General features: G+C 50.2%; 1 protein-coding gene across 3 annotated transcripts in view; it reads right to left on the reverse strand.

Moving 5' to 3' along the window:
* POC1A (POC1 centriolar protein A) overlaps positions 1-23,667 on the reverse strand; it is a 38,011-nt gene that overhangs the window by 7,816 nt on the left and 6,528 nt on the right. For 2 of the 3 annotated variants that reach the window (XM_056525055.1, XM_056525053.1), the window contains exons 3-8: positions 15,298-15,469; positions 7,277-7,456; positions 6,769-6,876; positions 3,901-4,016; positions 1,415-1,548; positions 1,173-1,241 (exon numbers count right to left, since the gene is read on the reverse strand). In XM_056525055.1, the coding sequence (XP_056381030.1) occupies positions 1,173-1,241; positions 1,415-1,548; positions 3,901-4,016; positions 6,769-6,876; positions 7,277-7,456; positions 15,298-15,469 (779 nt within the window). Of the gene's footprint in view, positions 1-1,172; positions 1,242-1,414; positions 1,549-3,900; positions 4,017-6,768; positions 6,877-7,276; positions 7,457-15,297; positions 15,489-23,667 lie in introns of all 3 variants that reach the window. The other variant, XM_056525054.1, reaches the window with a different exon arrangement.

Here is a 23,667-nt window from a genome sequence, read left to right on the forward strand (position 1 = left end):
GAGTGGAGCAGTTGCTTATAGCAACCAGACTGTGTCATTGATTCTTCAGAGATCATTTTAACAACTAAAAAAAAAGAGCTGATTGGTTGCTATAGGAAACTGCACAACTCTTCCTCTGCACAGGTTTTGATAAATCTACCCCACAGTCTTCATGCCACACACCTAGTCATCACCATCTCAGGTACAATGGGTAAACAGTCTTCATGCTTCTCAGGTGTGTGCCCCCACCCCCCCCCCCCACGCACAGTCATCACCATCTTGCGTGCAATGGGCACACAGTCTTCATGCTTCTCAGGTGTGTGCCCCCACATACAGTCATTGCCATCTTGCGTGCAATGGGCACAGTCTTCATGCCAACGTAAAGAACGTAGTCCTGCCCAAGACTAAGACCAATCCCAATAGATAAGTCTATCTCTGTTCACACGTTCACTGTGGTGCAATCCAGAGGAAGCAGAAGCCAATATTAATCAAACAAGTAGAAGAACATAAGGATGCACTCACCCGGGATTCTTGAAGATAGAAGACTTTATTCATTCATCGGTGTATCACACAGGCAAGTAGGCGCAGAGGAGAAAACCTCATCCCGGGTGAGTGCATCCTTTCGTTCTTCTACTTGTTTGATTAATACAGTCTTCATGCGTCTCAGGCGTGTGCCCCCACATACAGTCATCGCCATCTTGCGTGCAATGGGCACACACAGTCTTCATGTTTCTCAGGTGTGTGTGTGTGTCCACGCGCACACACACACAGTCATCGCCATCTTGGGTGCATTGGGCACACAAACATGTCACCATCTCAGGGGTGAGGCCCACATGCAAACAGTCATCTTCATAAGGGGCACACACCTGGACATTAAGTCTTATGGCCACATGACAATGATCTTGCACTGACCTGATGAAAGGCTCTGAGGTTGAAATGCATCGCCTGTTATAATTCTTTATTTAAAAGCTATAAAACACACACACACACACGTATTCAGAAGATCTAACGATCTTATGGCTGAAAATTAATTAACAATGTTTGTCCTGAGTGTTGTGACCAGAGCATCCCACTAATATGTAAGGGCACCTAGCTCCACGGTTTTCCTGATGCCATCTTTTGTTTTCTAATCGTGTACACAGACACTCTCAGGTGGGAGCCCCATACACACGTCCCCTGTAAACAACACTCACTTGCTCATCAGATCCTCCAGAGGCGAAGAACCGTCCTTCCTTAGAGAACTTGACACAAGTCACTGCTCCCTGCAAAACATAAACAGGACTTAGTGAATGAAAACTCTTATTTCCAGTATAATAAATACACAAACTGCAAGCAGAGATCCTGACCATGTTAAAGAACTGAAACAAAGTACTTGTGAAAGCTGCTGAGTGTCTGGTAACAGAATGAGACTGGAGTTTAAGCCATATACGCTTACCTGATGGCCATGCAGCGTGTACAGTAGCCGTCCCTCCAGCAGGTCCAGGATCTTCAGGGTGGAATCATTAGAGGAGGTGACGAGATAGTTACCCGAGGGGTGAAAGGAGAGGGAGTTCACTGCTCCGCTGTGTACTGAAAGATACAGGAACAGACACCAGCCATCACTAGGAGCCCTGCATCACAGGACCCCTCACCATTTTACAGACCGGACAAGGAATAAGTGTTGTCATTAACCTAAAATCACTTCAAGGGGCTGTTTATTGGGTAACACACTATATAAATATAACACACTATATAACTCCAACATGCATAATATCAATCGGACAAGATATTACTTTTCCAGAGTGCTGATGGTCATGGCTGTGTGTAGAGGGAACACAATATTATGTTATACATGCTATGCCAGTGTTTCCCAACCAGGGTGCCTCCAGATGTTGCAAAACTACAACTCCCAGCATGCCTGGACAGCCTTTGGCTGTCCAGGCATGCTGGGAGTTGTAGTTTTGCAACATCTGGAGGCACCCTGGTTGGGAAACACTGTGCTATGCACTCGCTACTTTACTTTGTGCCCTTTGCATAACCATGAAAACTGCTTTTTATTGTCCCAGCCCCCACCATCACTGTAGGCAAGACACACTTGTCTGTACTCCTCACCTGGTTGCTGCCACACGCGCTTATCATCTGAACCAAATAAGTTTAGTTTGGTCTCATCGGACCACAGGACATGGTTCCAGTAATCCATATCCTTGGCCTGCAGCAAACTGTTTGTAGGCTTTCTCTGCATCATCTTTAGAAGAGGCTTCCTTCAGGAACGACAGCCATGCAGACCAATTTGATGCAGTGTGCGGCCTATGGTCTGAGCACTGACAGACTTAGCCCCCACCCCACCCCACCAACCTCTGCAACAATACTGGCATCACTCATATGCCTGTTTCCAAAAGAAAACCTTTCTATATAACGCCGAGCATGTGAACTCAACTTCTTTGGTCTACCATGGGATGGCCTGTTCTGAATGGAACTTATCCTGTAAAACAACTGTATGGTCTTGCCCACCATGCTGCAGCTCAGTTAAAGGGTCCGACCCCAGCCGTCGGACCCCCCACAATCTAACTCTTATCCCGTATCCTTAGGATAGGGGATAATTTGTACATCCCGGAGGTATCCTTTAAGGGTCTTGGCAATCTTCTTATAGCCTAGGTCATCTTTATGTAGAGCAAAAGTTCTCTTTTCAGGTCCTCAGAAAGATTTTTGCCATTAGGCGCCATGTTTAACTTCCAGTGACCAGTATTAGAGAGTGTGAAAGTGATAACACCACCTGCTCCCCATTCACACCAGAGACCTTGTAACCCTAAAAGAGTCACATGACACCGGGGAGGGAAAATGGCTAATTGGGCCCATTTACCACTTAGAGGTGGACTCACTTTTGTTGCCAAGTTTTAGACATGAATGGCTGTGTGTTGAATTATTTTGAGAGGACGCAACATTAAACTCTGCTATACAGGCTGCACACTCACTACTTTACATTGTAGCACAGTGTCATTTCTTCAGTGTTTTCACATGAAAAGATAAAAATGTGAGGGGTGGACTCCATTATTGCAGCTAGCACCCCCTCAACGAAAGTCTATGGGAAGGGGGCGTGACCGCTGTCACGCCCCCTTCCCATAGACTTTCGTTGAGAGGGCAGGCGTGACGTCACGAGGGGGCGGCCTTGAACACGGAAGCCCGCACACTGCGTCCAAAGTAATAAACTTCCAGGCGCTACTAGCGGAGCTCCGGAAGACAGGGCAGTGGAGAACCCCTTTCACTATTCCTATAAAAAAAAATACAAAAAAAACACACCTTTCACATTTTCAGCAGCAGTTTACATTTAATGGTTCAGAATCAGTCAGGGGAAGATTTTATTATACACGTGGCTTCTAAACAGTATAGAGCGATGACCTGCAACCAGAAGCTAAAACTACAACTACCAGCAAGCCATTACAGCTTCATGCTGTCAGAATATGCTGGTTGTTGTAGTTTCACAACAGCTTTGGGGACACAGATTGCTTGTGGATTGAGTGTGATGTGGGAAGTCTTGACAGGCGTCAGCCACATTAGTGACTCAGCAAATACCGCGATTATACCGACCTCTACTCTATAAACACAGCCGGGATCATAGTATACACAATGGGCTATTTAAAGGGATGTGAGGTCATGTTTTTCTACGAACTCAGGTTTATCACTAAAGACATCTCACAAGTTTCAACATCGTTTTTTCCCCCCATCAGCTTGAGGACTTGCCCTATAATGGCAGTATTTAGGCTGGGTATTGTACAGTATGATGTGGTGCGGGCTCCTTTTTACCAACACGCTACTAGGATGGTGTCTTTTAGGTTCATTGACTGTACAACCAGCTTAATGATGTGTGTCCTATCAATAATTCCCCACTTAACTATATGTCTTCAGGTGGGGAATAACAGGAGCCCACATTGCAGGACACAATACCTTGGTAATGCTGGATAAGTTTGTTCATTCGGATGTCCCAAACTTTCACGGTGTTGTCAGTGGCCGCAGCCGCCACACAGGTCCCGCTTGGGTGAAAGTCCACAAAGTTCACAAACCTGAAGCACAAAGCACAGGAGCCGCCTCACATGTCAACACTGACACTCAAAGACTTAAAGGGGTACTCTGGTGAAAAACATCTTATCCCCTATCCCTTGGGATAAGATGTCTGATCACGGGGATTCCGCTGCCGAGGACCCCCGCGATCTCCGGGCCGGCAGCATCCGGAACACCGAAGCCTCCATGTTCATGATGTGACGTCACGCCACACCCCCTCCATTCATGTCTATGGCAGAGGCGTGATGGCTAGTACGGGAGTTCGCTCTGTGCACGAATAACGGGGATGCCGTGCCGGAGATCGCGGGGGTCCCGACGCTGGATAGGGGATAAGATGTTTTTCACCAGAGTACCCATTTAGTACACATAATGATTAATTTCAAAGTCAGAGGTACCAAGGCATATACTCCATGGTGGCCTGTAGGGGGTGGTATTCCATTGATCTGTATGGCAGAGACTTTATGACTACTTGTCATATGAAATCTGACAGGAACCTACCCCCTTACTGAGGAAACTGAATTCTAATAGTTATTTTAATGTCACTGCGTGCTGTCAAGAGAGTGGGAACATTTGTGTATATGTCTAGAGAACTGTTTCCCAACCAGGGTGCCTGCAGCTGTTGCAAAACTACAACTCCCAGCATGACCGGACAGCCTTTGGCTGTCCGGGCATGCTGGGAGTTGTAGTTTTGCAACAGCTGGGAGTTACCCTAGTTGGGAAACATTGATCTAGAGGCTAGAATCTAAAATAAACAGACCTAATACTTTTTGTAACTGAGAATTTATTACAGTTGTATCCAGGCAAATCTCTGAGCTAAAGACATCTGCAGCACAAATCTCTCTCCCCTGGTGTTTGTTACAATGGTTCAGTGAAGGTAAATGTGTCAGGTCCAGGCTGTTTACCTCACAGTGGATTGTCTAGACTGATAACAACTGTAACAAAACATCAGCTGCGAGTAGTACGAGATCAGGATGGGCTTTCAGACACCAGATTTGTATAGGCCCCCATTAACTGAACAACAAAAATGTTAAAAAGCTAGAGAAATTGATGCAAAAGACGTTTTCTGGCAACCAGAAATCCTTTTTATCTACAGTCCTCATCAGGGAGGGGTCCATGTATTAGTATGTACAGTCATGGCCGTAAATGTTGGCACCCCTGAAATTTTTCTAGAAAATTGAGTATTTCTCACAGAAATGGATTGCAGTAACACATGTTTTGCTATACACATGTTTATTCCCTTTGTGTGTATTGGAACTAAACCAAAAAAGGGAGGAAAAAAAGCAAATTGGACATAATGTCACACCAAACTCCAAAAATGGGCTGGACAAAATTATTGCCACCCTTTCAAAATTGTGGAAAAATAAGATTGATTCAAGCATGTGATGCTCCTTTAAAACTTTCCTGGGGCAAGTAACAGGTGTGGGCAATATAAAAATCACACCTGAAAGCAGATAAAAAAAGGAGAGGAGTTCACTTAGTCTTTGCACTGTGTGTGCCACACTAAGCATGGACAGCAGAAAGAGGAGAAGAGAACTGTCTGAGGACTTGAGAACCAAAATTGTGGAAAAACCATCAACAATCTCAAGGTTACAAGTCCATCTCCAGAGATCTAGATTTGCCTTTGTCCACAGTGCGCAACATTATCAAGAAGTTTGCAACCCATGGCACTGTAGCTAATCTCCCTGGGCGTGGACGGAAGAGAAAAATTGCTGAACGGTATCAACGCAGGATAGTCCGGATGGTGGATAAGCAGCCCCAAACAAGTTCCAAAGATATTCAAGGTGTCCTGCAGGCTCAGGGAGAATCAGTGTCAGAGCGAACTATCTGTCGACATTTAAATTAAATGAAACGCTATGGCAGAAGACCCAGGAGGACCCCACTGCTGACACAGACAGACATAAAAAAGCAAGACTACATTTTGCTAAAATGAACTTGAGCCAGCCAAAATCCTTCTGGGAAAATGTCTTGTGGACAGATGAGACCAAGATAGAGATTTTTGGTAAAGCACATCATTCTACTGTTTACCAAAAACGGAATGAGGCCTACAAAGAAAAGAACACCGTACCTACAGTGAAATATGGTGGAGGTTCAATGATGTTTTGGGGTTGTTTTGCTGCCTCTGGTACTGGGTGCCTTGAATGTGTGCAAGACATCATGAAATCTGAGGATTATCCTTGTATTTTGGGTAGCACTGTACAGCCCAGTGTCAGAAAGCAGGTTTTGTGTCAGAGATCTTGGGTCTTTCAGCAGGACAATGACCCCAAACATACATCAAAAAGCACCCAGGAATGGATGGCAACAAAGCACTGTTGAGTTCTGAAGTGGCCAGCAATGAGTCCAGATATAAATCCCATTGAAAACCTGTGGAGAGATCTTAAAATTGCTGTTGGGAAAAGGCGCCCTTCCAATAAGAGAGACCTGGAGCAGTTTGCAAAGAAAGAGAGTGGTCCAACATTCCGGCTGAGAGGTGTAAGAAGCTTATTGATGGTTATAGGAAGTGACTGATTTCAGTTATTTTTTTCCAAAGGGTGTGCAACCAAATATTAAGTTAAGGGTGCCAATAATTTTGTCTAGCCCATTTTTGGAGTTTGGTGTGACATTATGTCCAATTTGGTGTGACATTATGTCCAATTTGCCTCAAGAACAAACACTTTATTGCCTGCTGGGGATCCTGGGAAATGTAGTTCAGTAAAAGCAGGTGTGTCAGGGTTTTCTTGCAGTTTGATGGTATTTAAGTTATGGAAATGTCCTTACCCGCCATGTTCACAGAAGGAGTGTGTGCATTCCCGACTGGTTTTGTCCCACAGTTTTATGGTTTTGTCGTCACTGGCGGACACGATTAGTCGCCCATCTGGTGAAAACCTGAAGGAGGGAAGAGACTGAGAACAGTGCTACAGAGGGTGAGTTCAGCCCCTGATCATCACATCATGTTTCATTGTGGAACTTACAATATCAGTTATCAGGGGCCATTTGGGCTCCCACCTTAGTGTAGGAGCTGCCTTTGTCTTAGGTACTTATCCAAGCAGCACAGAAGGTGCAGAGAAAGAACTATGAAAATGACATACCCAAGGTCATCAGGTCAGTTTACAGACATGTATGCATGCCACCAAATGGCTGCCCATAGCCGCCAAAATGGCTGACAATGGTCACAACTAATAGCTAATACCGATCATCTGACAAGGCATGTGCTGTGACAGCTAATACACTTGTCCTCTGTGCTGCTGTGGGGAGCTGTAGCATTAGAAACATTAATGGCACCTACTTGGCACAGCGAACCCAGTTTATGTGCTGATTCAGAGAGAAGAGGAACTTTTGCCTGTGAACCGTCCACACTTTGACCGTCTTATCATCTGACGCAGTGACCAGAGACTGCCCGTCGCTGGAGAAACTGACACTCCGCACTGTGCCCGTATGGGCTTTAAACACAGTCGATTCTCCTTTTCTGGAAAACAAAATCACATGCATAATGTCTGATGGTCAAACATACTAATACATCTCTAAACACAGGGAAACACTTTTTAAAAGGAGCCCATATTCACTCATCAAAACCTAGTTGTTTCCTCTTCATAGATCAGTCATAGAAAGGGAATTTATCATCTAGTGGTATGCAGTAATAGTAATGGTGACCCTGGTCACAATTGTACTTTTTTTATTTTTAATTAATACATTGCACCATTTAGGAAATATTTAGATAAATCAGAATATGCAAATGAGTATTTTTGGTACACTGGTGGTGTTGTGTGTTTCTATATTCTATTCATAAACTCCCTCCGCAATTATGCAGCTGCAACATGTGCCAAGATCCCGCGCTTGCAGGTTAAAGGGCTTATCCAGGAAAAAGTATATATATATCTCTCAACTGCCTCCAGAAAGTTAAACAGATTTGTAAATTACTTTATTAAAAAATCTTAATCCTTTCAGTACTTATGAGCTGCTGAAGTTAAGGTTGTTCTTTTCTGTCTAAGTGCTCTCTGATGACACCTGTCTTGGGAACTGTCCAGAGTAGAAGCAAATCTCTTGCAGTTCCCGAGACAAGCAGATGTCAGCAGAGAGCACTGTTGCCAGACAGAAAAGAACAACTCAACTTAAGCAGCTGATAATTATTTGAAGGATTAAGATTTTTTTTATAGAAGTAATTTACAAATCTGTTTAACTTTCTTGAGCCAGTTGATATAAAAAAATAATAAATAAATAAAAAAGTTTTTTTTCTGGAATACCCCTTTAAAGTTTTACTGCACAAGAATGGGATCTTGGCTCTAGGAAATAACTATTTCCAAGATGACATCTGTCTAAAGAGACTGCAGCAGTTCTTAAGTTAGTGCTGCAAACCTTTATGTGTATATCTCCTTCATATGTTACACTAGTGTTTTCCAACCAGGGTGCCTCCAGCTATTGCAAAACTACAACTCCCAGCATGCCTGGACAGCCAAAGGCTGTCCGAGAATATGGGGAGTTATAGTTTTGCAACAGCTGGTGGCACCCTGGTTGGGAAACACTGTGCTACACAATGGTATTGTTGTTACTTGCCTTTCATTACTTGGATTCTCCAATCCACAATAGTCCAGGCATGTTGGGAGGAGGACAAAGAGGAAAGAACAGGGGGGGGCATTTACTAATCTTTTACTATGTAGTCTGGTTTTTACCCTGTTTTTTTCTACTTCATTTTTGACTATGTGCGACAAATTTACTAAATTGTTGCACGGCATTAATAAATTTGGCACACATAGGCAAAAGGGGGAAATTTACTTCATGTAGTAGAAAAAATAGTCTGTTCCTTTTTCCAGCTGTCTGAATAGGTTTGGCTGCTGGTTTCCTTCTGGATCTTTTGTTTTTGAGTTTTTTTTTAGCTTTTTCACCACATCTAAATAATTCAATAACTACAGTGGTCCCTCAAGTTACAATATTAATTGGTTCCAGGAAAACCATTGTAAGTTGAAACCATTGTATGTTGAGACCATAACTCTATGGAAACAGGGTAATTGGTTCTAAAGGCACCAAAATGTCATCCAAAAATAGGAAAAAGTGACAAAGAAAAATAAGTAGATAACTGATATAGATAAAGCAAATCCTTATATATACAAGTAATAAAGATCTGGTGGGAGCTGTAAATCACTGTCTATGTCAGTGTTTCCCAAGCAGGGAGCCTCCAGCTGTTGCAAAACTATAACTCCCAGCATGCCTGGACAGCCAAAGGCTGTCCGGGCATGCTGGGAGTTGTAGTTTTGCAAAAAATGGGGCCACCCTGCTTGGCAAACACTGGTCTATGTAGAGGACAGGAGCTTCTTCAGGGGTCCTGTACAGTACAGGCAATGTCCAAAACAAGTAATGGAGTCGCCCTCACCTGGTGTCCAAAAGAGCAGCTAACCCTGATACAGGTAAAGTGTACAGAACATGTAATACCAGTCAGTGCATACACTTCAGTAATACAGGGGTTTTACCAGTGAATGCCCATTTTGATTGGTTGGTTCTTCCAGCCATTGACACGTTTTACAGATCTGGACTGTCTGTAGCATTGTATGTTGAGTCTGGTTTCAACTTACGATGGTCCAGAAAAGACCATTGTATGTTGAAACTATTGTATGTTGAGGCCATTGTAAGTTGAGGGATCACTGTAAATTGTAGTCATGGCTCAGAAGTGGTAAACGGCGTTTAGTGTGTGTGTGTGTGTGTTTATTACATTTTTTAACACAGTTTTTTTCTCCCTAAATGTACTTACACTTTTTTTTTTTTTGGTTACTTCTTCTACAGATCTGTGTATCCTGTGGACTCCTTCGGATTCGGTGGACTACTTCGATGACCAGCGTTTTTCTTTGCTTGATGTTAATAAAATGGTTAACGAGGGCTTGTGGGGGAGTGTTTTTTGTAATAAATTTTTTTTAAAACCTGTTGTGTTTTATTTTTATTTTACTTTACTAGACAGGCTTAGTAGTGGAAGCTGTCTTATAGACTGAGTCCATTACTAAGCCGAGCTTAGCGTTAGCCACAAAAACAGCTAGCGCTAACCCCCAATTATTACCCCGGTACCCAACACCACAGGGGTGCCGGGAAGAGCCGGTACCAACAGGCCCGGAGCGTCAAAAATGGCGCTCCTGGGCCTAGGCGGTAACAGGCTGGCGTTATTTAGGTTGGGGAGGGCCAGTAACAATGGTCCTCGCCCACCCTGGTAACGTCAGGCTGTTACTGTTTGGTTGGTATTTGGTTGAGAATAAAAATAGGGGGACCCTATGCGTTTTTTTAATATATTTAATTATTTATTTAAAAAAAAAAACGCATAGGGTCCCCCCTATTTTCATTCTCAGCCAAATACCAACCAAACAGTAACAGCCTGACGTTCCCAGGGTGGGCGAGGACCATTGTTACTGGCCCTCCCCAGCCTAAATAACGCCAGCCTGTTACCGCCTAGGCCCAGGAGCGCCATTTTTGACGCTCCAGGCCTGTTGGTACCGGCTCTTCCCGGCACCCCTGTGGCGTTGGGTACCGGGGTAATAATAGGGGGTTAGCACTAGCTGTTTTTGTGGCTAGCGCTAAGCCCAGGTTAGTAATGGACTCTGTCTATAAGACAGCTTCCACTACTAAGCCTGTCTAGTAAAGTAAGAAAAAAACACAACAGGTTTTAAAAAATTTTTATTACAAAAAACACTCCCCCACAAGCCCTCGTTAACCATTTTATTAAAATCAAACAAAGAAAAACGCTGGTCATCGAAGTAGTCCACCGAATCCGAAGGAGTCCACAGGATAAACGGATCTGAAATGAGAAGAAAACAAAAAAATGGGTTAGTACATTTATTATCACCTGCTCACACATCTCCCGCCCCGCACGACTACAACTGCCAGCATGCCCTTACAGTAAGGACATGCTGGGAGTTGTAGTTGTGTGGTGCAGGAGATGTGTGAGCAGGTGATAATAAATGTGACAAGCTTGTCCCCTGCCCCCAGCTGCAGGACTACAACTCCCAGCATGCCCTTACAGTAAGGTGGGGCGGAGGCCGGGCACAGTGTTTCCCAACCTGGGACTTGTAGTTTTGCAACATCTGGAGGCACCCTGGTTGGGAAACACTGTTTTAGGCCAGTGTTTCCCAACCAGGGTGCCTCCAGATGTTGCAAAACTACAAGCCCCAGCATGCCTGGACAGTCAAAGGCTGTCCAGGCATGCTGGGAGTTGTAGTCTTGCAACATCTGGAGGCACCCTGGTTGGGAAACACTGGCCTAAAACAGTGTTTCCCAACCAGGGTGCCTCCAGATGTTGCAAAACTACAAGTCCCAGCATGCCTGGACAGTCAAAGGCTGTCTAGGCATGCTGGGAGTTGTAGTTTTGCAACATCTGGAGGCAACCTGGCTGGGAAACACTGGAATAAAACAGTGTTTCCCAACCAAGGTGCCTCCAGATGTTGCAAAACTACAAGTCCCAGCATGCCTGGACAGTCAAAGGCTGTCTAGGCATGCTGGGAGTTGTAGTTTTGCAACATCTGGAGGCAACCTGGCTGGGAAACACTGGCCTAAAACAGTGTTTCCCAACCAGGGTGCCTCCAGATGTTGCAAAACTACAAGTCCCAGCATGCCTGGACAGTCAAAGGCTGTCTAGGCATGCTGGGAGTTGTAGTTTTGCAACATCTGGAGGCAACCTGGCTGGGAAACACTGGCCTAAAACAGTGTTTCCCAACCAGGGTGCCTCCAGATGTTTCAAAACTACAAGCCCCAGCATGCCTGGACAGTCAAAGGCTGTCCAGGCATGCTGGGAGTTGTAGTCTTGCAACAACTGGAGGCACCCTGGTTGGGAAGCCTGCGCAACTTACCGGCTTCCGTAGGATCCAGCGCTGCACGACAGTGCCGCGCGACGATCTCCGACAGCGATCGTCGCTGGAGCCTCGGAAGGGTAAGTGAACCTCTTCGCCGGTCCCCTTCAGCTGTTTAGTTTTGCAACAGCTGGAGGACTACAGTTTACAGACCACAAACCAGGGGTCTGCAAACTGTGGCCCTCCAGCTGTTGCAAAACTACAACTCCCAGCATGCCTGGACAGCCAATGGCTGTCCAGGCATGCTGGGAGTTGTAGTCTTGCAACATCTGGAGGCACCCTGGTTGGGAAACACTGTTTTAGGCCAGTGTTTCCCAACAAGGGTGCCTCCAGCTGTTGCAAAACTACAACTCCCAGCATGCCCGGACAGCCAATGGCTGTCCAGGCATGCTGGGAGTTGTAGTCTTGCAACATCTGGAGGCACCCTGGTTGGGAAACACTGTTTTAGGCCAGTGTTTCCCAACAAGGGTGCCTCCAGCTGTTGCAAAACTACAACTCCCAGCATGCCCGGACAGCCAATGGCTGTCCAGGCATGCTGGGAGTTGTAGTCTTGCAACATCTGGAGGCACCCTGGTTGGGAAACACTGTTTTAGGCCAGTGTTTCCCAGCAAGGGTGCCTCCAGCTGTTGCAAAACTACAACTCCCAGCATGCCCGGACAGCCAATGGCTGTCCAGGCATGCTGGGAGTTGTAGTCTTGCAACATTTGGAGGCACCCTGGTTGGGAAGCTTGCGCAACTTACCGGCTTCCGTAGGATCCAGCGCTGCACGACACTGCCGCGCGACAGTGCCGCGCGACGATCTCCGTCAGCGATCGTCGCTGGAGCCTCGGAAGGGTAAGTGAACTTCTTCGCCGGTCCCCTTCAGCTGTTTAGTTTTGCAACAGCCGGAGGACTACAGTTTACAGACCACACACCAGTGGTCTGCAAACTGTGGCCCTCCAGCTGTTGCAAAACTACAACACCCAGCATGCCCTGACAGCCAAAGCCTATGGCTCTCAGGGCAGGAGCCCGGGCTGACATTACAGTGCAGCCGCCCGGGCTCCTCATACGGTCTCCCCGCTACCCCCCTTGTCTCCCGCCCGGGCTCCTCATACGGCCTCCCCGCTACCCCCCCCCTCCCCTTGTCTCCCGCCCGCGCCGCTCAGCTCCCGCTGCTACAAGACTACAACTCCCAGCGTGTCCTCACTGTAAGGCCATGCTGGGACTTGTAGTCTTGCAACAGCAGACAGATGGGAGTTGTGTGGCGCTGGCAGGTGAGAGGGGTGGGATGTAAATCACTGCAGTGTCCCGGTAGCGCAGTGAGGGTAGCGGGGAGAAAGTATGTCGGAGCCCGGGCGGCAGTAGCTTTTCCTGCTCCATGTTGGAGCTGGAGTAAATTTAGTCAATTTTTACGGCCGTTGCGACAGTTTATTGCGCAACTGCGACTGTCTCAGTTAATAAATTCCTGACCACTGCAAGTCAAAACTGAAAACTTGCGTAAATTAAGCGGGAAAAAAAAATTTGACTTTCTAGCTCTTGCTAGGGAAAGTCGCACAATTTATAGGGTAGGCGCAATTGCGACAATTTTGCGCCAAAAATAGTCAGAAAAAAATGACTAAACCCCTTAGTAAATGCCCCCAAGGGTCTATAGACTTTTCTGAAGCTTGGGTTCAAAATAGACTCCTGGAGAAAAACTTTGTTCAAAAGAGATTGTCTGGGTCAGACAGCCCCATTAATGCTGAACGTAAGGGCAGGAACAACCATATGGTGCCACTCAGACAATGTGGCTTGTTTAGCACAGGATGACGGGTGAGATATATTAAAACTTAGCAACTAATCGGATTGTGTTTTGTAAAAATCATTTAATAGGTGCCTGTGTAGTGAAATGATAAGTGTGTTACTTAAATGCACCACTAGGGGGAGTAGTAGCTTAACAATTGTCACCTTGTATAGACCCAGTAGATGAAGTTTCCATGCCTGGACTCAATATTTTTTATTATTTGATTATTTATGAAAACCCTTTTCCCTCTAATCCAAAAGGGCTACAAGTGCTATGTATGCAAGGATAGCGTCCCAAGTCTCCTGTTGGAGCACATGATATGTATGCAGCACCCTTTTATTCAATGTCTATGGGAGCTGCCAGAGAGCCAAGAACAGCTTGGCCATCTGAGCATGGATGACCTTCGTTCCATTCCAACAGGGGATTCAGAACCCCATTCTTGAGACTTGCAGAGCATCCTAGCAGTCGGACCGCCATCAATCATACACTTACTGAACTAACACAGTGCTTGCTGTTCTTTACATTCTTCCGGAGGCTGAAAACCCTTCCAGGCCAAATACAATCCAGTATAAAACAAATCAAAACACCACTTTAAGCTAAATAGCCTGGTATCCCAACTGATACACTGTAACAAACTATCAAGACAAGAGGGAAATTACTGCAGATTGCGGATTGTCAGAATTACATACAAATGAAGCAAACCTTCAGCTGTGAGAAATAGGTCAGGATGGGTTTTAAAGGGAAAACGTTCACCCGCACTATAACCCGATACAGTAGTGCGAGTGAACAGTAGACTGATGCGGGGTCTCGGACTGCTATACCTACCTGCAGTCCTGAGCCCGTTCCTCCAAATGTCCCCTTCTTCCAGCGCTGACTTGCGCTCTGGAGGCGGGCCCGCTGGCTAGATTTGAGTATACATAAGCGCCGGTCATGTGAGCGCTCATGCCTACTGAGCGCTCACGTGACCGACACTTATGAATATTTAAATTCAGCCGGCAGGCCCGCCTCAAAGGGCAAGTCAGCGCTGGAAGAGGGGGACCTTCGGGGGATCAGGGCTCCAGACTGCAGGTAGGTATAGCAGTCTGAGACCCCGCATCGGTCTCCTGTTCACCCGCACTATAATCCGGTGTATAGGGTCATAGGCCCACATTTATCAATGTGTTTACACCGTTTTTTCCTTCTATATTTGGCACTAATTTGGCGCAAAGTATGGTTTTTGCGCCTTTTTGTTTAGAAGTTTCTGCTGATTTTGAGTTACGATCCACTGATTTGGGCAGTACGCATGATATGGACGTGTTTTATCAATTACGCCTTTTCTAAAAAGGCGCAAAGACCAGAAATCCGGCAAAAATTTACACCAAGCTCAAGATGGTGTAGGAAATCCTTCTACGTGTCCACTGCGCTATCACAAAAACCAGTGTAAGAGAAAGGTGTAAGATAGAGGTTTGAGGGTATTACCGTGCTTGCGCCAAGATCATCAAGATGCGCGCGCCTTTTTAATAAAAAAGGCGCAAGGACAGGAAATATACGGGGTTTAAAAAGACGCAACAAAAACACGGAGGTAGACAGCTAATGATAAATGTGGGCCATAGTGCGGGTGAAAGGGTGAACGTTTTCCTTTAAGTCACCAAACACGTTTATATCCCATCACTTACTGAAAGCAGAAAGGAAAATAAAAAAGTACACACACTCCTCCCTGCAAGTTAAGGACATTGTAACCCAAATACTCACACACTGGGAACCCAAAGACGAACGGTCTTATCTCTGGAGGCTGACGCAAGAAGATGCCCCGAGGGCGAGAATTCCACAGACATCACTGCGTCCTTATGGCCCACAAAGCGATACGCTCTCATCTGAGGCTTCATATTCCAGACCATCACACATGAGTCCATAGAGCCGCTGGCTGTGAATACATGAGTACCCTATAACATGTATGTATGAATCCCAACACATCAGAAGAGATAAATGACTAGCTTACGCAATTACTGTGTGTGTATATATATATATATATATATATATATATATATATATATATATATATACACACACACACACACACACACACCATCCAATGGTGCAAGGACCAGCAGAGGAAGGTGGTAAGTAACCCTATAACAGTGGTCTCCAACCTGTAGACCTCCAGATGTTGCAAAACTACAACTCCCAGCATGCCCAGACCACCAATGGCTGTCTGGGCATGCTGGGAGTTGTAGTTTTGCAACATATGGAGGTCTGCAGGTTGGAGACCACTGCCCTATAAGATAGCATATCTAGCACTCGTACTTTCTTCGTAAAAACATCACACTTTATTAGTATCCATCCATTATTAGCAGTGACGGGAGGCGATGAAAACAATGGCTTCCAGAGATCATGTGTACTGTCAGAATCTACTCCTGTCACTGCTATTAACGGATACTAAAGTCACATTTTACAAAGAAAACAAGAGTGCTGGATCTACTACTCTTTATGATAGCGGTCTTCAAACTGTGGCCCTTTAGAGGTTGCAAAACTACAACTCTCAGCATGCCCGGACAGCCAGCGGCTGTCCGGGCATGCTGTGAATTGTAGTTTTACAACATCTGGGAGGGCCACAGTTTGAAGACCACTGCTTTATGATGCATGTTTACCTCTGATCACCAGCTAGGATGAGTGTACATAAACAGCAGAGCCTGTGTATGTATGTATGTATGTATGTATGTATGTATGTATATATATATATATATATATATATATATATATATATATATATATATACACATACATACATACACACACACAAAGAAAGTTGCAACAGCACTCTAGGTCAAAAAAATGGAGGCTCTCAGCGTACTTTTTGATCAAAATGTGTCCCCCCATCCACCACGCGGAGGTGGCCTCATATCGGATGGGACCCTAACATGATAACTCACCTCTGCTGTGCATATAGCCTCTGACTGTGTGACATGTTTGATCAGCCATTGACTAAACCACCTCCAGTCTGAGAGGGGTAGGGTGCACGGCTAAAGAGGGTGCCACACCCCCCAATTTACAAAGTAAAAACAAAAGGAAAAATAGCCAGCACAACAACCTAATACACAGGTGCCCGCTGCTGTGGCAAATACAAAATGTACAAACAAGAAAGTTGCAACAGCACACACACACACACACACTACTTATGTACCTATCCTGAGTTACAATCTGTATTACACTCCAAAGCTGTGCTCACTATTCTGCCAGTGAAGTCAGTGTGTACATGCATTACATTACTGATCCTGTATTATATTCTAGAAAAGCACTCACTATTCTGCTGGTGGAGTCCCTGTGCACATACATTTAGGGCTGCAATGATAAATCAATAAAGGGATTTGTGGTCGACGAATCCTGTCATCAATTCAGCGAGCTCCAATTTGTTGTCAAGGGAAAATTTGAAAAATAGTTATAATTCTTAAAAAATAAACCCAGCTCACACTTGCGCAGGGAAGGAGGGGGGCACCACAAACACCAGAGACCTCAGGAGGACCAACGGAAGACAGGTGTGGCCTACAGAACCCGGGCGCAAATCAAGCCAGGGCATGACGCAGGCGTCCAGACGCCATCTGGATTGCAGAAACCATCTGTGCTTCACTGCTGATCTGTGGTACTGTCTGGCAGAGCGGGGGTGTCTCAGCCTCATGATGTGTGGTACTATCTGGCAGAGCGGGGGGGGTGTCTCAGCCTCATGATGTGTGGTACTGTCTGGCAGAGCGGGGGGTGTCTCAGCCTCATGATGTGTGGTACTGTCTGGCAGAGCGGGGGGGGTGTCTCAGCCTCATGATGTGTGGTACTGTCTGGCAGAGCGGGGGGGGGGGGGGGGGGTGTCTCAGCCTCATGATGTGTGGTACTGTCTGGCAGAGCGGGGGGTGTCTCAGCCTCATGATGTGTGGTACTGTCTGGCAGAGCGGGGGGGGTGTCTCAGCCTCATGATGTGTGGTACTGTCTGGCAGAGCGGGGGGTGTCTCAGCCTCATGATGTGTGGTACTGTCTGGCAGAGCGGGGGGGGGTGTCTCAGCCTCATGATGTGTGGTACTGTCTGGCAGAGCGGGGGGTGTCTCAGCCTCATGATGTGTGGTACTATCTGGCAGAGCGGGGGGGGTGTCTCAGCCTCATGATGTGTGGTACTGTCTGGCAGAGCGGGGGGGGGGTGTCTCAGCCTCATGATGTGTGGTACTGTCTGGCAGAGCGGGGGGGGGGGTGTCTCAGCCTCATGATGTGTGGTACTGTCTGGCAGAGCGGGGGGTGTCTCAGCCTCATGATGTGTGGTACTGTCTGGCAGAGCGGGGGGGGTGTCTCAGCCTCATGATGTGTGGTACTATCTGGCAGAGCGGGGGGGGTGTCTCAGCCTCATGATGTGTGGTACTATCTGGCAGAGCGGGGGGGGGTGTCTCAGCCTCATGATGTGTGGTACTGTCTGGCAGAGCGGGGGGGTGTCTCAGCCTCATGATGTGTGGTACTGTCTGGCAGAGTGGGGGGTGTCTCAGCCTCATGATGTGTGGTACTATCTGGCAGAGCGGGGGGGGTGTCTCAGCCTCATGATGTGTGGTACTGTCTGGCAGAGCGGGGGGGGTGTCTCAGCCTCATGATGTGTGGTACTGTCTGGCAGAGCGGGGGGGGTGTCTCAGCCTCATGATGTGTGGTACTATCTGGCAGAGCGGGGGGGGTGTCTCAGCCTCATGATGTGTGGTACTGTCTGGCAGAGCGGGGGGGGTGTCTCAGCCTCATGATGTGTGGTACTATCTGGCAGAGCGGGGGGGGTGTCTCAGCCTCATGATGTGTGGTACTATCTGGCAGAGCGGGGGGGGTGTCTCAGCCTCATGATGTGTGGTACTGTCTGGCAGAGCGGGGGGGTGTCTCAGCCTCATGATGTGTGGTACTGTCTGGCAGAGCGGGGGGGGTGTCTCAGCCTCATGATGTGTGGTACTATCTGGCAGAGCGGGGGGGGTGTCTCAGCCTCATGATGTGTGGTACTGTCTGGCAGAGCGGGGGGGGTGTCTCAGCCTCATGATGTGTGGTACTGTCTGGCAGAGCGGGGGGGGTGTCTCAGCCTCATGATGTGTGGTACTGTCTGGCAGAGCGGGGGGTGTCTCAGCCTCATGATGTGTGGTACTATCTGGCAGAGCGGGGGGGGTGTCTCAGCCTCATGATGTGTGGTACTGTCTGGCAGAGCGGGGGGTGTCTCAGCCTCATGATGTGTGGTACTATCTGGCAGAGCGGGGGGGGTGTCTCAGCCTCATGATGTGTGGTACTGTCTGGCAGAGCGGGGGGGGGGGGGGGGGTGTCTCAGCCTCATGATGTGTGGTACTGTCTGGCAGAGCGGGGGGTGTCTCAGCCTCATGATGTGTGGTACCGTCTGGCAGAGCGGGGGTGTCTCAGCCTCATGATGTGTGGTACTATCTGGCAGAGCGGGGGGGGGGGGGGGGGTGTCTCAGCCTCATGATGTGTGGTACTATCTGGCAGAGCGGGGGGGGGGGGGTCTCAGCCTCATGATGTGTGGTACTGTCTGGCAGAGCGGGGGGTGTCTCAGCCTCATGATGTGTGGTACCGTCTGGCAGAGCGGGGGTGTCTCAGCCTCATGATGTGTGGTACTATCTGGCAGAGCGGGGGGGGGGGGGGGGTGTCTCAGCCTCATGATGTGTGGTACTATCTGGCAGAGCGGGGGGGGGGGGGTCTCAGCCTCATGATGTGTGGTACTGTCTGGCAGAGCGGGGGTGTCTCAGCCTCATGATGTGTGGTACTGTCTGGCAGGCCGGGGGGGGGGGGGGGGTTCTCAGTCTCATGATGTGTGGTACTGTCTGGCAGAGCGGGGGGGGGGGGGTCTCAGCCTCATGATGTGTGGTACTATCTGGCAGAGCGGGGGGGGGGGTGTCTCAGCCTCATGATGTGTGGTACTGTCTGGCAGAGCGGGGGGGTGTCTCAGCCTCATGATGTGTGGTACTATCTGGCAGAGCCGGGGGGGGGGGGTGTCTCAGCCTCATGATGTGTGGTACTGTCTGGCAGAGCGGGGGGGGTGTCTCAGCCTCATGATGTGTGGTACTGTCTGGCAGAGCGGGGGGGGGGGGGGGGGGGTCTCAGCCTCATGATGTGTGGTACTGTCTGGCAGAGCGGGGGGGGGGGGGGTTGTCTCAGCCTCATGATGTGTGGTACTGTCTGGCAGAGCGGGGGGGGGGGGGGGTTGTCTCAGCCTCATGATGTGTGGTACTGTCTGGCAGAGCGGGGGGGGGGGTGTCTCAGCCTCATGATGTGTGGTACTGTCTGGCAGAGCGGGGGGGGGGGGGTGTCGGGGGTGTCTCAGCCTCATGATGTGTGGGACTGTCTGACAGAGCGGGGGGGGTGTCTCAGCCTCATGATGTGTGGTACTGTCTGGCAGAGCGGGGGGTGTCTCAGCCTCATGATGTGTGGTACTGTCTGGCAGAGCGGGGGGTGTCTCAGCCTCATGATGTGTGGTACTGTCTGGCAGAGCGGGGGGGTGTCTCAGCCTCATGATGTGTGGTACCGTCTGGCAGAGCGGGGGTGTCTCAGCCTCATGATGTGTGGTACCGTCTGGCAGAGCGGGGGGTGTCTCAGCCTCATGATGTGTGGTACTGTCTGGCAGAGCGGGGGGGGGGGGGGGGGGGGGGTGTCTCAGCCTCATGATGTGTGGTACTATCTGGCAGAGCGGGGGGGGGGGGGGTGTCTCAGCCTCATGATGTGTGGTACTGTCTGGCAGAGCGGGGGTGTCTCAGCCTCATGATGTGTGGTACTGTCTGGCAGACCGGGGGGGGGTGTCTCAGCCTCATGATGTGTGGTACTGTCTGGCAGGCCGGGGGGGGGGGGGGGTTCTCACTCTCATGATGTGTGGTACTGTCTGGCAGAGCGGGGGGGGGGTGTCTCAGCCTCATGATGTGTGGTACTGTCTGGCAGAGCGGGGGGTGTCTCAGCCTCATGATGTGTGGTACTGTCTGGCAGAGCGGGGGGTGTCTCAGCCTCATGATGTGTGGTACTGTCTGGCAGAGCCGGGGGGGGGGGGTGTCTCAGCCTCATGATGTGTGGTACTGTCTGGCAGAGCGGGGGGGGGGGTGTCTCAGCCTCATGATGTGTGGTACTGTCTGGCAGAGCGGGGGGGGGGGGTGTCGGGGGTGTCTCAGCCTCATGATGTGTGGTACTGTCTGGCAGAGCGGGGGGGGGTGTCTCAGCCTCATGATGTGTGGTACTGTCTGGCAGAGCGGGCGGGGTCTCAGCCTCATGATGTGTGGTACTATCTGGCAGAGCGGGGGGGGGGGGGGGGGGGGTGTCTCAGCCTCATGATGTGTGGTACTATCTGGCAGAGCGGGGGGTGTCTCAGCCTCATGATGTGTGGTACTGTCTGGCAGAGCGGGGGGGGGGGGGTGTCTCAGCCTCATGATGTGTGGTACTGTCTGGCAGGCCGGGGGGGGGGGGGGGGTTCTCAGTCTCATGATGTGTGGTACTGTCTGGCAGGGCGGGGGGTGTCTCAGCCTCATGATGTGTGGTACTGTCTGGCAGAGCGGGGGGTGTCTCAGCCTCATGATGTGTGGTACTGTCTGGCAGAGCGGGGGGGGGGGGTGTCTCAGCCTCATGATGTGTGGTACTGTCTGGCAGGCCGGGGGGGGGGGGGGGGGGGGGGGTTCTCAGTCTCATGATGTGTGGTACTGTCTGGCAGACCGGGGGGGGGGTGTCTCAGCCTCATGATGTGTGGTACTGTCTGGCAGAGCGGGGGGGGGGGGGGGGGGGGGTGTCTCAGCCTCATGATGTGTGGTACTATCTGGCAGAGCGGGGGTGTCTCAGCCTCATGATGTGTGGGTACTGTCTGGCAGAGCGGGGGGGGGGGGGTGTCTCAGCCTCATGATGTGTGGTACTGTCTGGCAGGCCGGGGGGGGGGGGGTTCTCAGTCTCATGATGTGTGGTACTGTCTGGCAGGGCGGGGGGTGTCTCAGCCTCATGATGTGTGGTACTGTCTGGCAGAGCGGGGGGTGTCTCAGCCTCATGATGTGTGGTACTGTCTGGCAGGCCGGGGGGGGGGGGGGGGGGGGTTCTCAGTCTCATGATGTGTGGTACTGTCTGGCAGACCGGGGGGGGGGGTGTCTCAGCCTCATGATGTGTGGTACTGTCTGGCAGGCCGGGGGGGGGGGTTCTCAGTCTCATGATGTGTGGTACTGTCTGGCAGAGCGGGGGGGGTGTCTCAGCCTCATGATGTGTGGTACTGTCTGGCAGAGCGGGGGGGGGGGGGGGTGTCTCAGCCTCATGATGTGTGGTACTGTCTGGCAGGCCGGGGGGGGGGGGGGTTCTCAGTCTCATGATGTGTGGTACTGTCTGGCAGACCGGGGGGGGGGGTGTCTCAGCCTCATGATGTGTGGTACTGTCTGGCAGGCCGGGGGGGGGGGGTTCTCAGTCTCATGATGTGTGGTACTGTCTGGCAGAGCGGGGGGGGTGTCTCAGCCTCATGATCTGTGGTACTGTCTGGCAGAGCGGGGGGTGTCTCAGCCTCATGATGTGTGGTACTGTCTGGCAGAGCGGGGGGTGTCTCAGCCTCATGATCTGTGGTACTGTCTGGCAGAGCGGGGGGTGTCTCAGCCTCATGATGTGTGGTACTGTCTGGCAGAGCGGGGGGTGTCTCAGCCTCATGATGTGTGGTACTGTCTGGCAGAGCGGGCGGGGTCTCAGCCTCATGATGTGTGGTACTATCTGGCAGAGCGGGGGGGGGGGGGGGGGGTGTCTCAGCCTCATGATGTGTGGTACTATCTGGCAGAGCGGGGGTGTCTCAGCCTCATGATGTGTGGTACTGTCTGGCAGAGCGGGGGGGGGGGGGGGTGTCTCAGCCTCATGATGTGTGGTACTGTCTGGCAGGCCGGGGGGGGGGGGGGGGGTTCTCAGTCTCATGATGTGTGGTACTGTCTGGCAGGGCGGGGGGTGTCTCAGCCTCATGATGTGTGGTACTGTCTGGCAGAGCGGGGGTGTCTCAGCCTCATGATGTGTGGTACTGTCTGGCAGAGCGGGGGGGGGGGTGTCTCAGCCTCATGATGTGTGGTACTGTCTGGCAGGCCGGGGGGGGGGGGGGGGGGGGGGGGGTTCTCAGTCTCATGATGTGTGGTACTGTCTGGCAGACCGGGGGGGGGTGTCTCAGCCTCATGATGTGTGGTACTGTCTGGCAGAGCGGGGGGGGGGGGGGGGGGGGGGTGTCTCAGCCTCATGATGTGTGGTACTATCTGGCAGAGCGGGGGTGTCTCAGCCTCATGATGTGTGGTACTGTCTGGCAGAGCGGGGGGGGGGGGGGGTGTCTCAGCCTCATGATGTGTGGTACTGTCTGGCAGGCCGGGGGGGGGGGGGGGGGGTTCTCAGTCTCATGATGTGTGGTACTGTCTGGCAGGGCGGGGGGTGTCTCAGCCTCATGATGTGTGGTACTGTCTGGCAGAGCGGGGGTGTCTCAGCCTCATGATGTGTGGTACTGTCTGGCAGGCCGGGGGGGGGGGGGGGGGGGGGGTTCTCAGTCTCATGATGTGTGGTACTGTCTGGCAGACCGGGGGGGGGGTGTCTCAGCCTCATGATGTGTGGTACTGTCTGGCAGGCCGGGGGGGGGGGTTCTCAGTCTCATGATGTGTGGTACTGTCTGGCAGAGCGGGGGGGGTGTCTCAGCCTCATGATGTGTGGTACTGTCTGGCAGAGCGGGGGGGGGGGGGGGTGTCTCAGCCTCATGATGTGTGGTACTGTCTGGCAGGCCGGGGGGGGGGGGGGGTTCTCAGTCTCATGATGTGTGGTACTGTCTGGCAGAGCGGGGGGGGGTGTCTCAGCCTCATGATCTGTGGTACTGTCTGGCAGAGCGGGGGGTGTCTCAGCCTCATGATGTGTGGTACTGTCTGGCAGAGCGGGGGGTGTCTCAGCCTCATGATCTGTGGTACTGTCTGGCAGAGCGGGGGGTGTCTCAGCCTCATGATGTGTGGTACTGTCTGGCAGAGCGGGGGGTGTCTCAGCCTCATGATGTGTGGTACTGTCTGGCAGAGCGGGGGGTGTCTCAGCCTCATGATGTGTGGTACTGTCTGGCAGGCCGGGGGGGGGAATAATGTGGGTTCTGCAAGGCTATTATTATGCTAGAAA

Source organism: Hyla sarda, chromosome 6 (assembly GCF_029499605.1).
Source record: "Hyla sarda isolate aHylSar1 chromosome 6, aHylSar1.hap1, whole genome shotgun sequence".
Classification (NCBI taxonomy): domain Eukaryota; kingdom Metazoa; phylum Chordata; class Amphibia; order Anura; family Hylidae; genus Hyla; species Hyla sarda.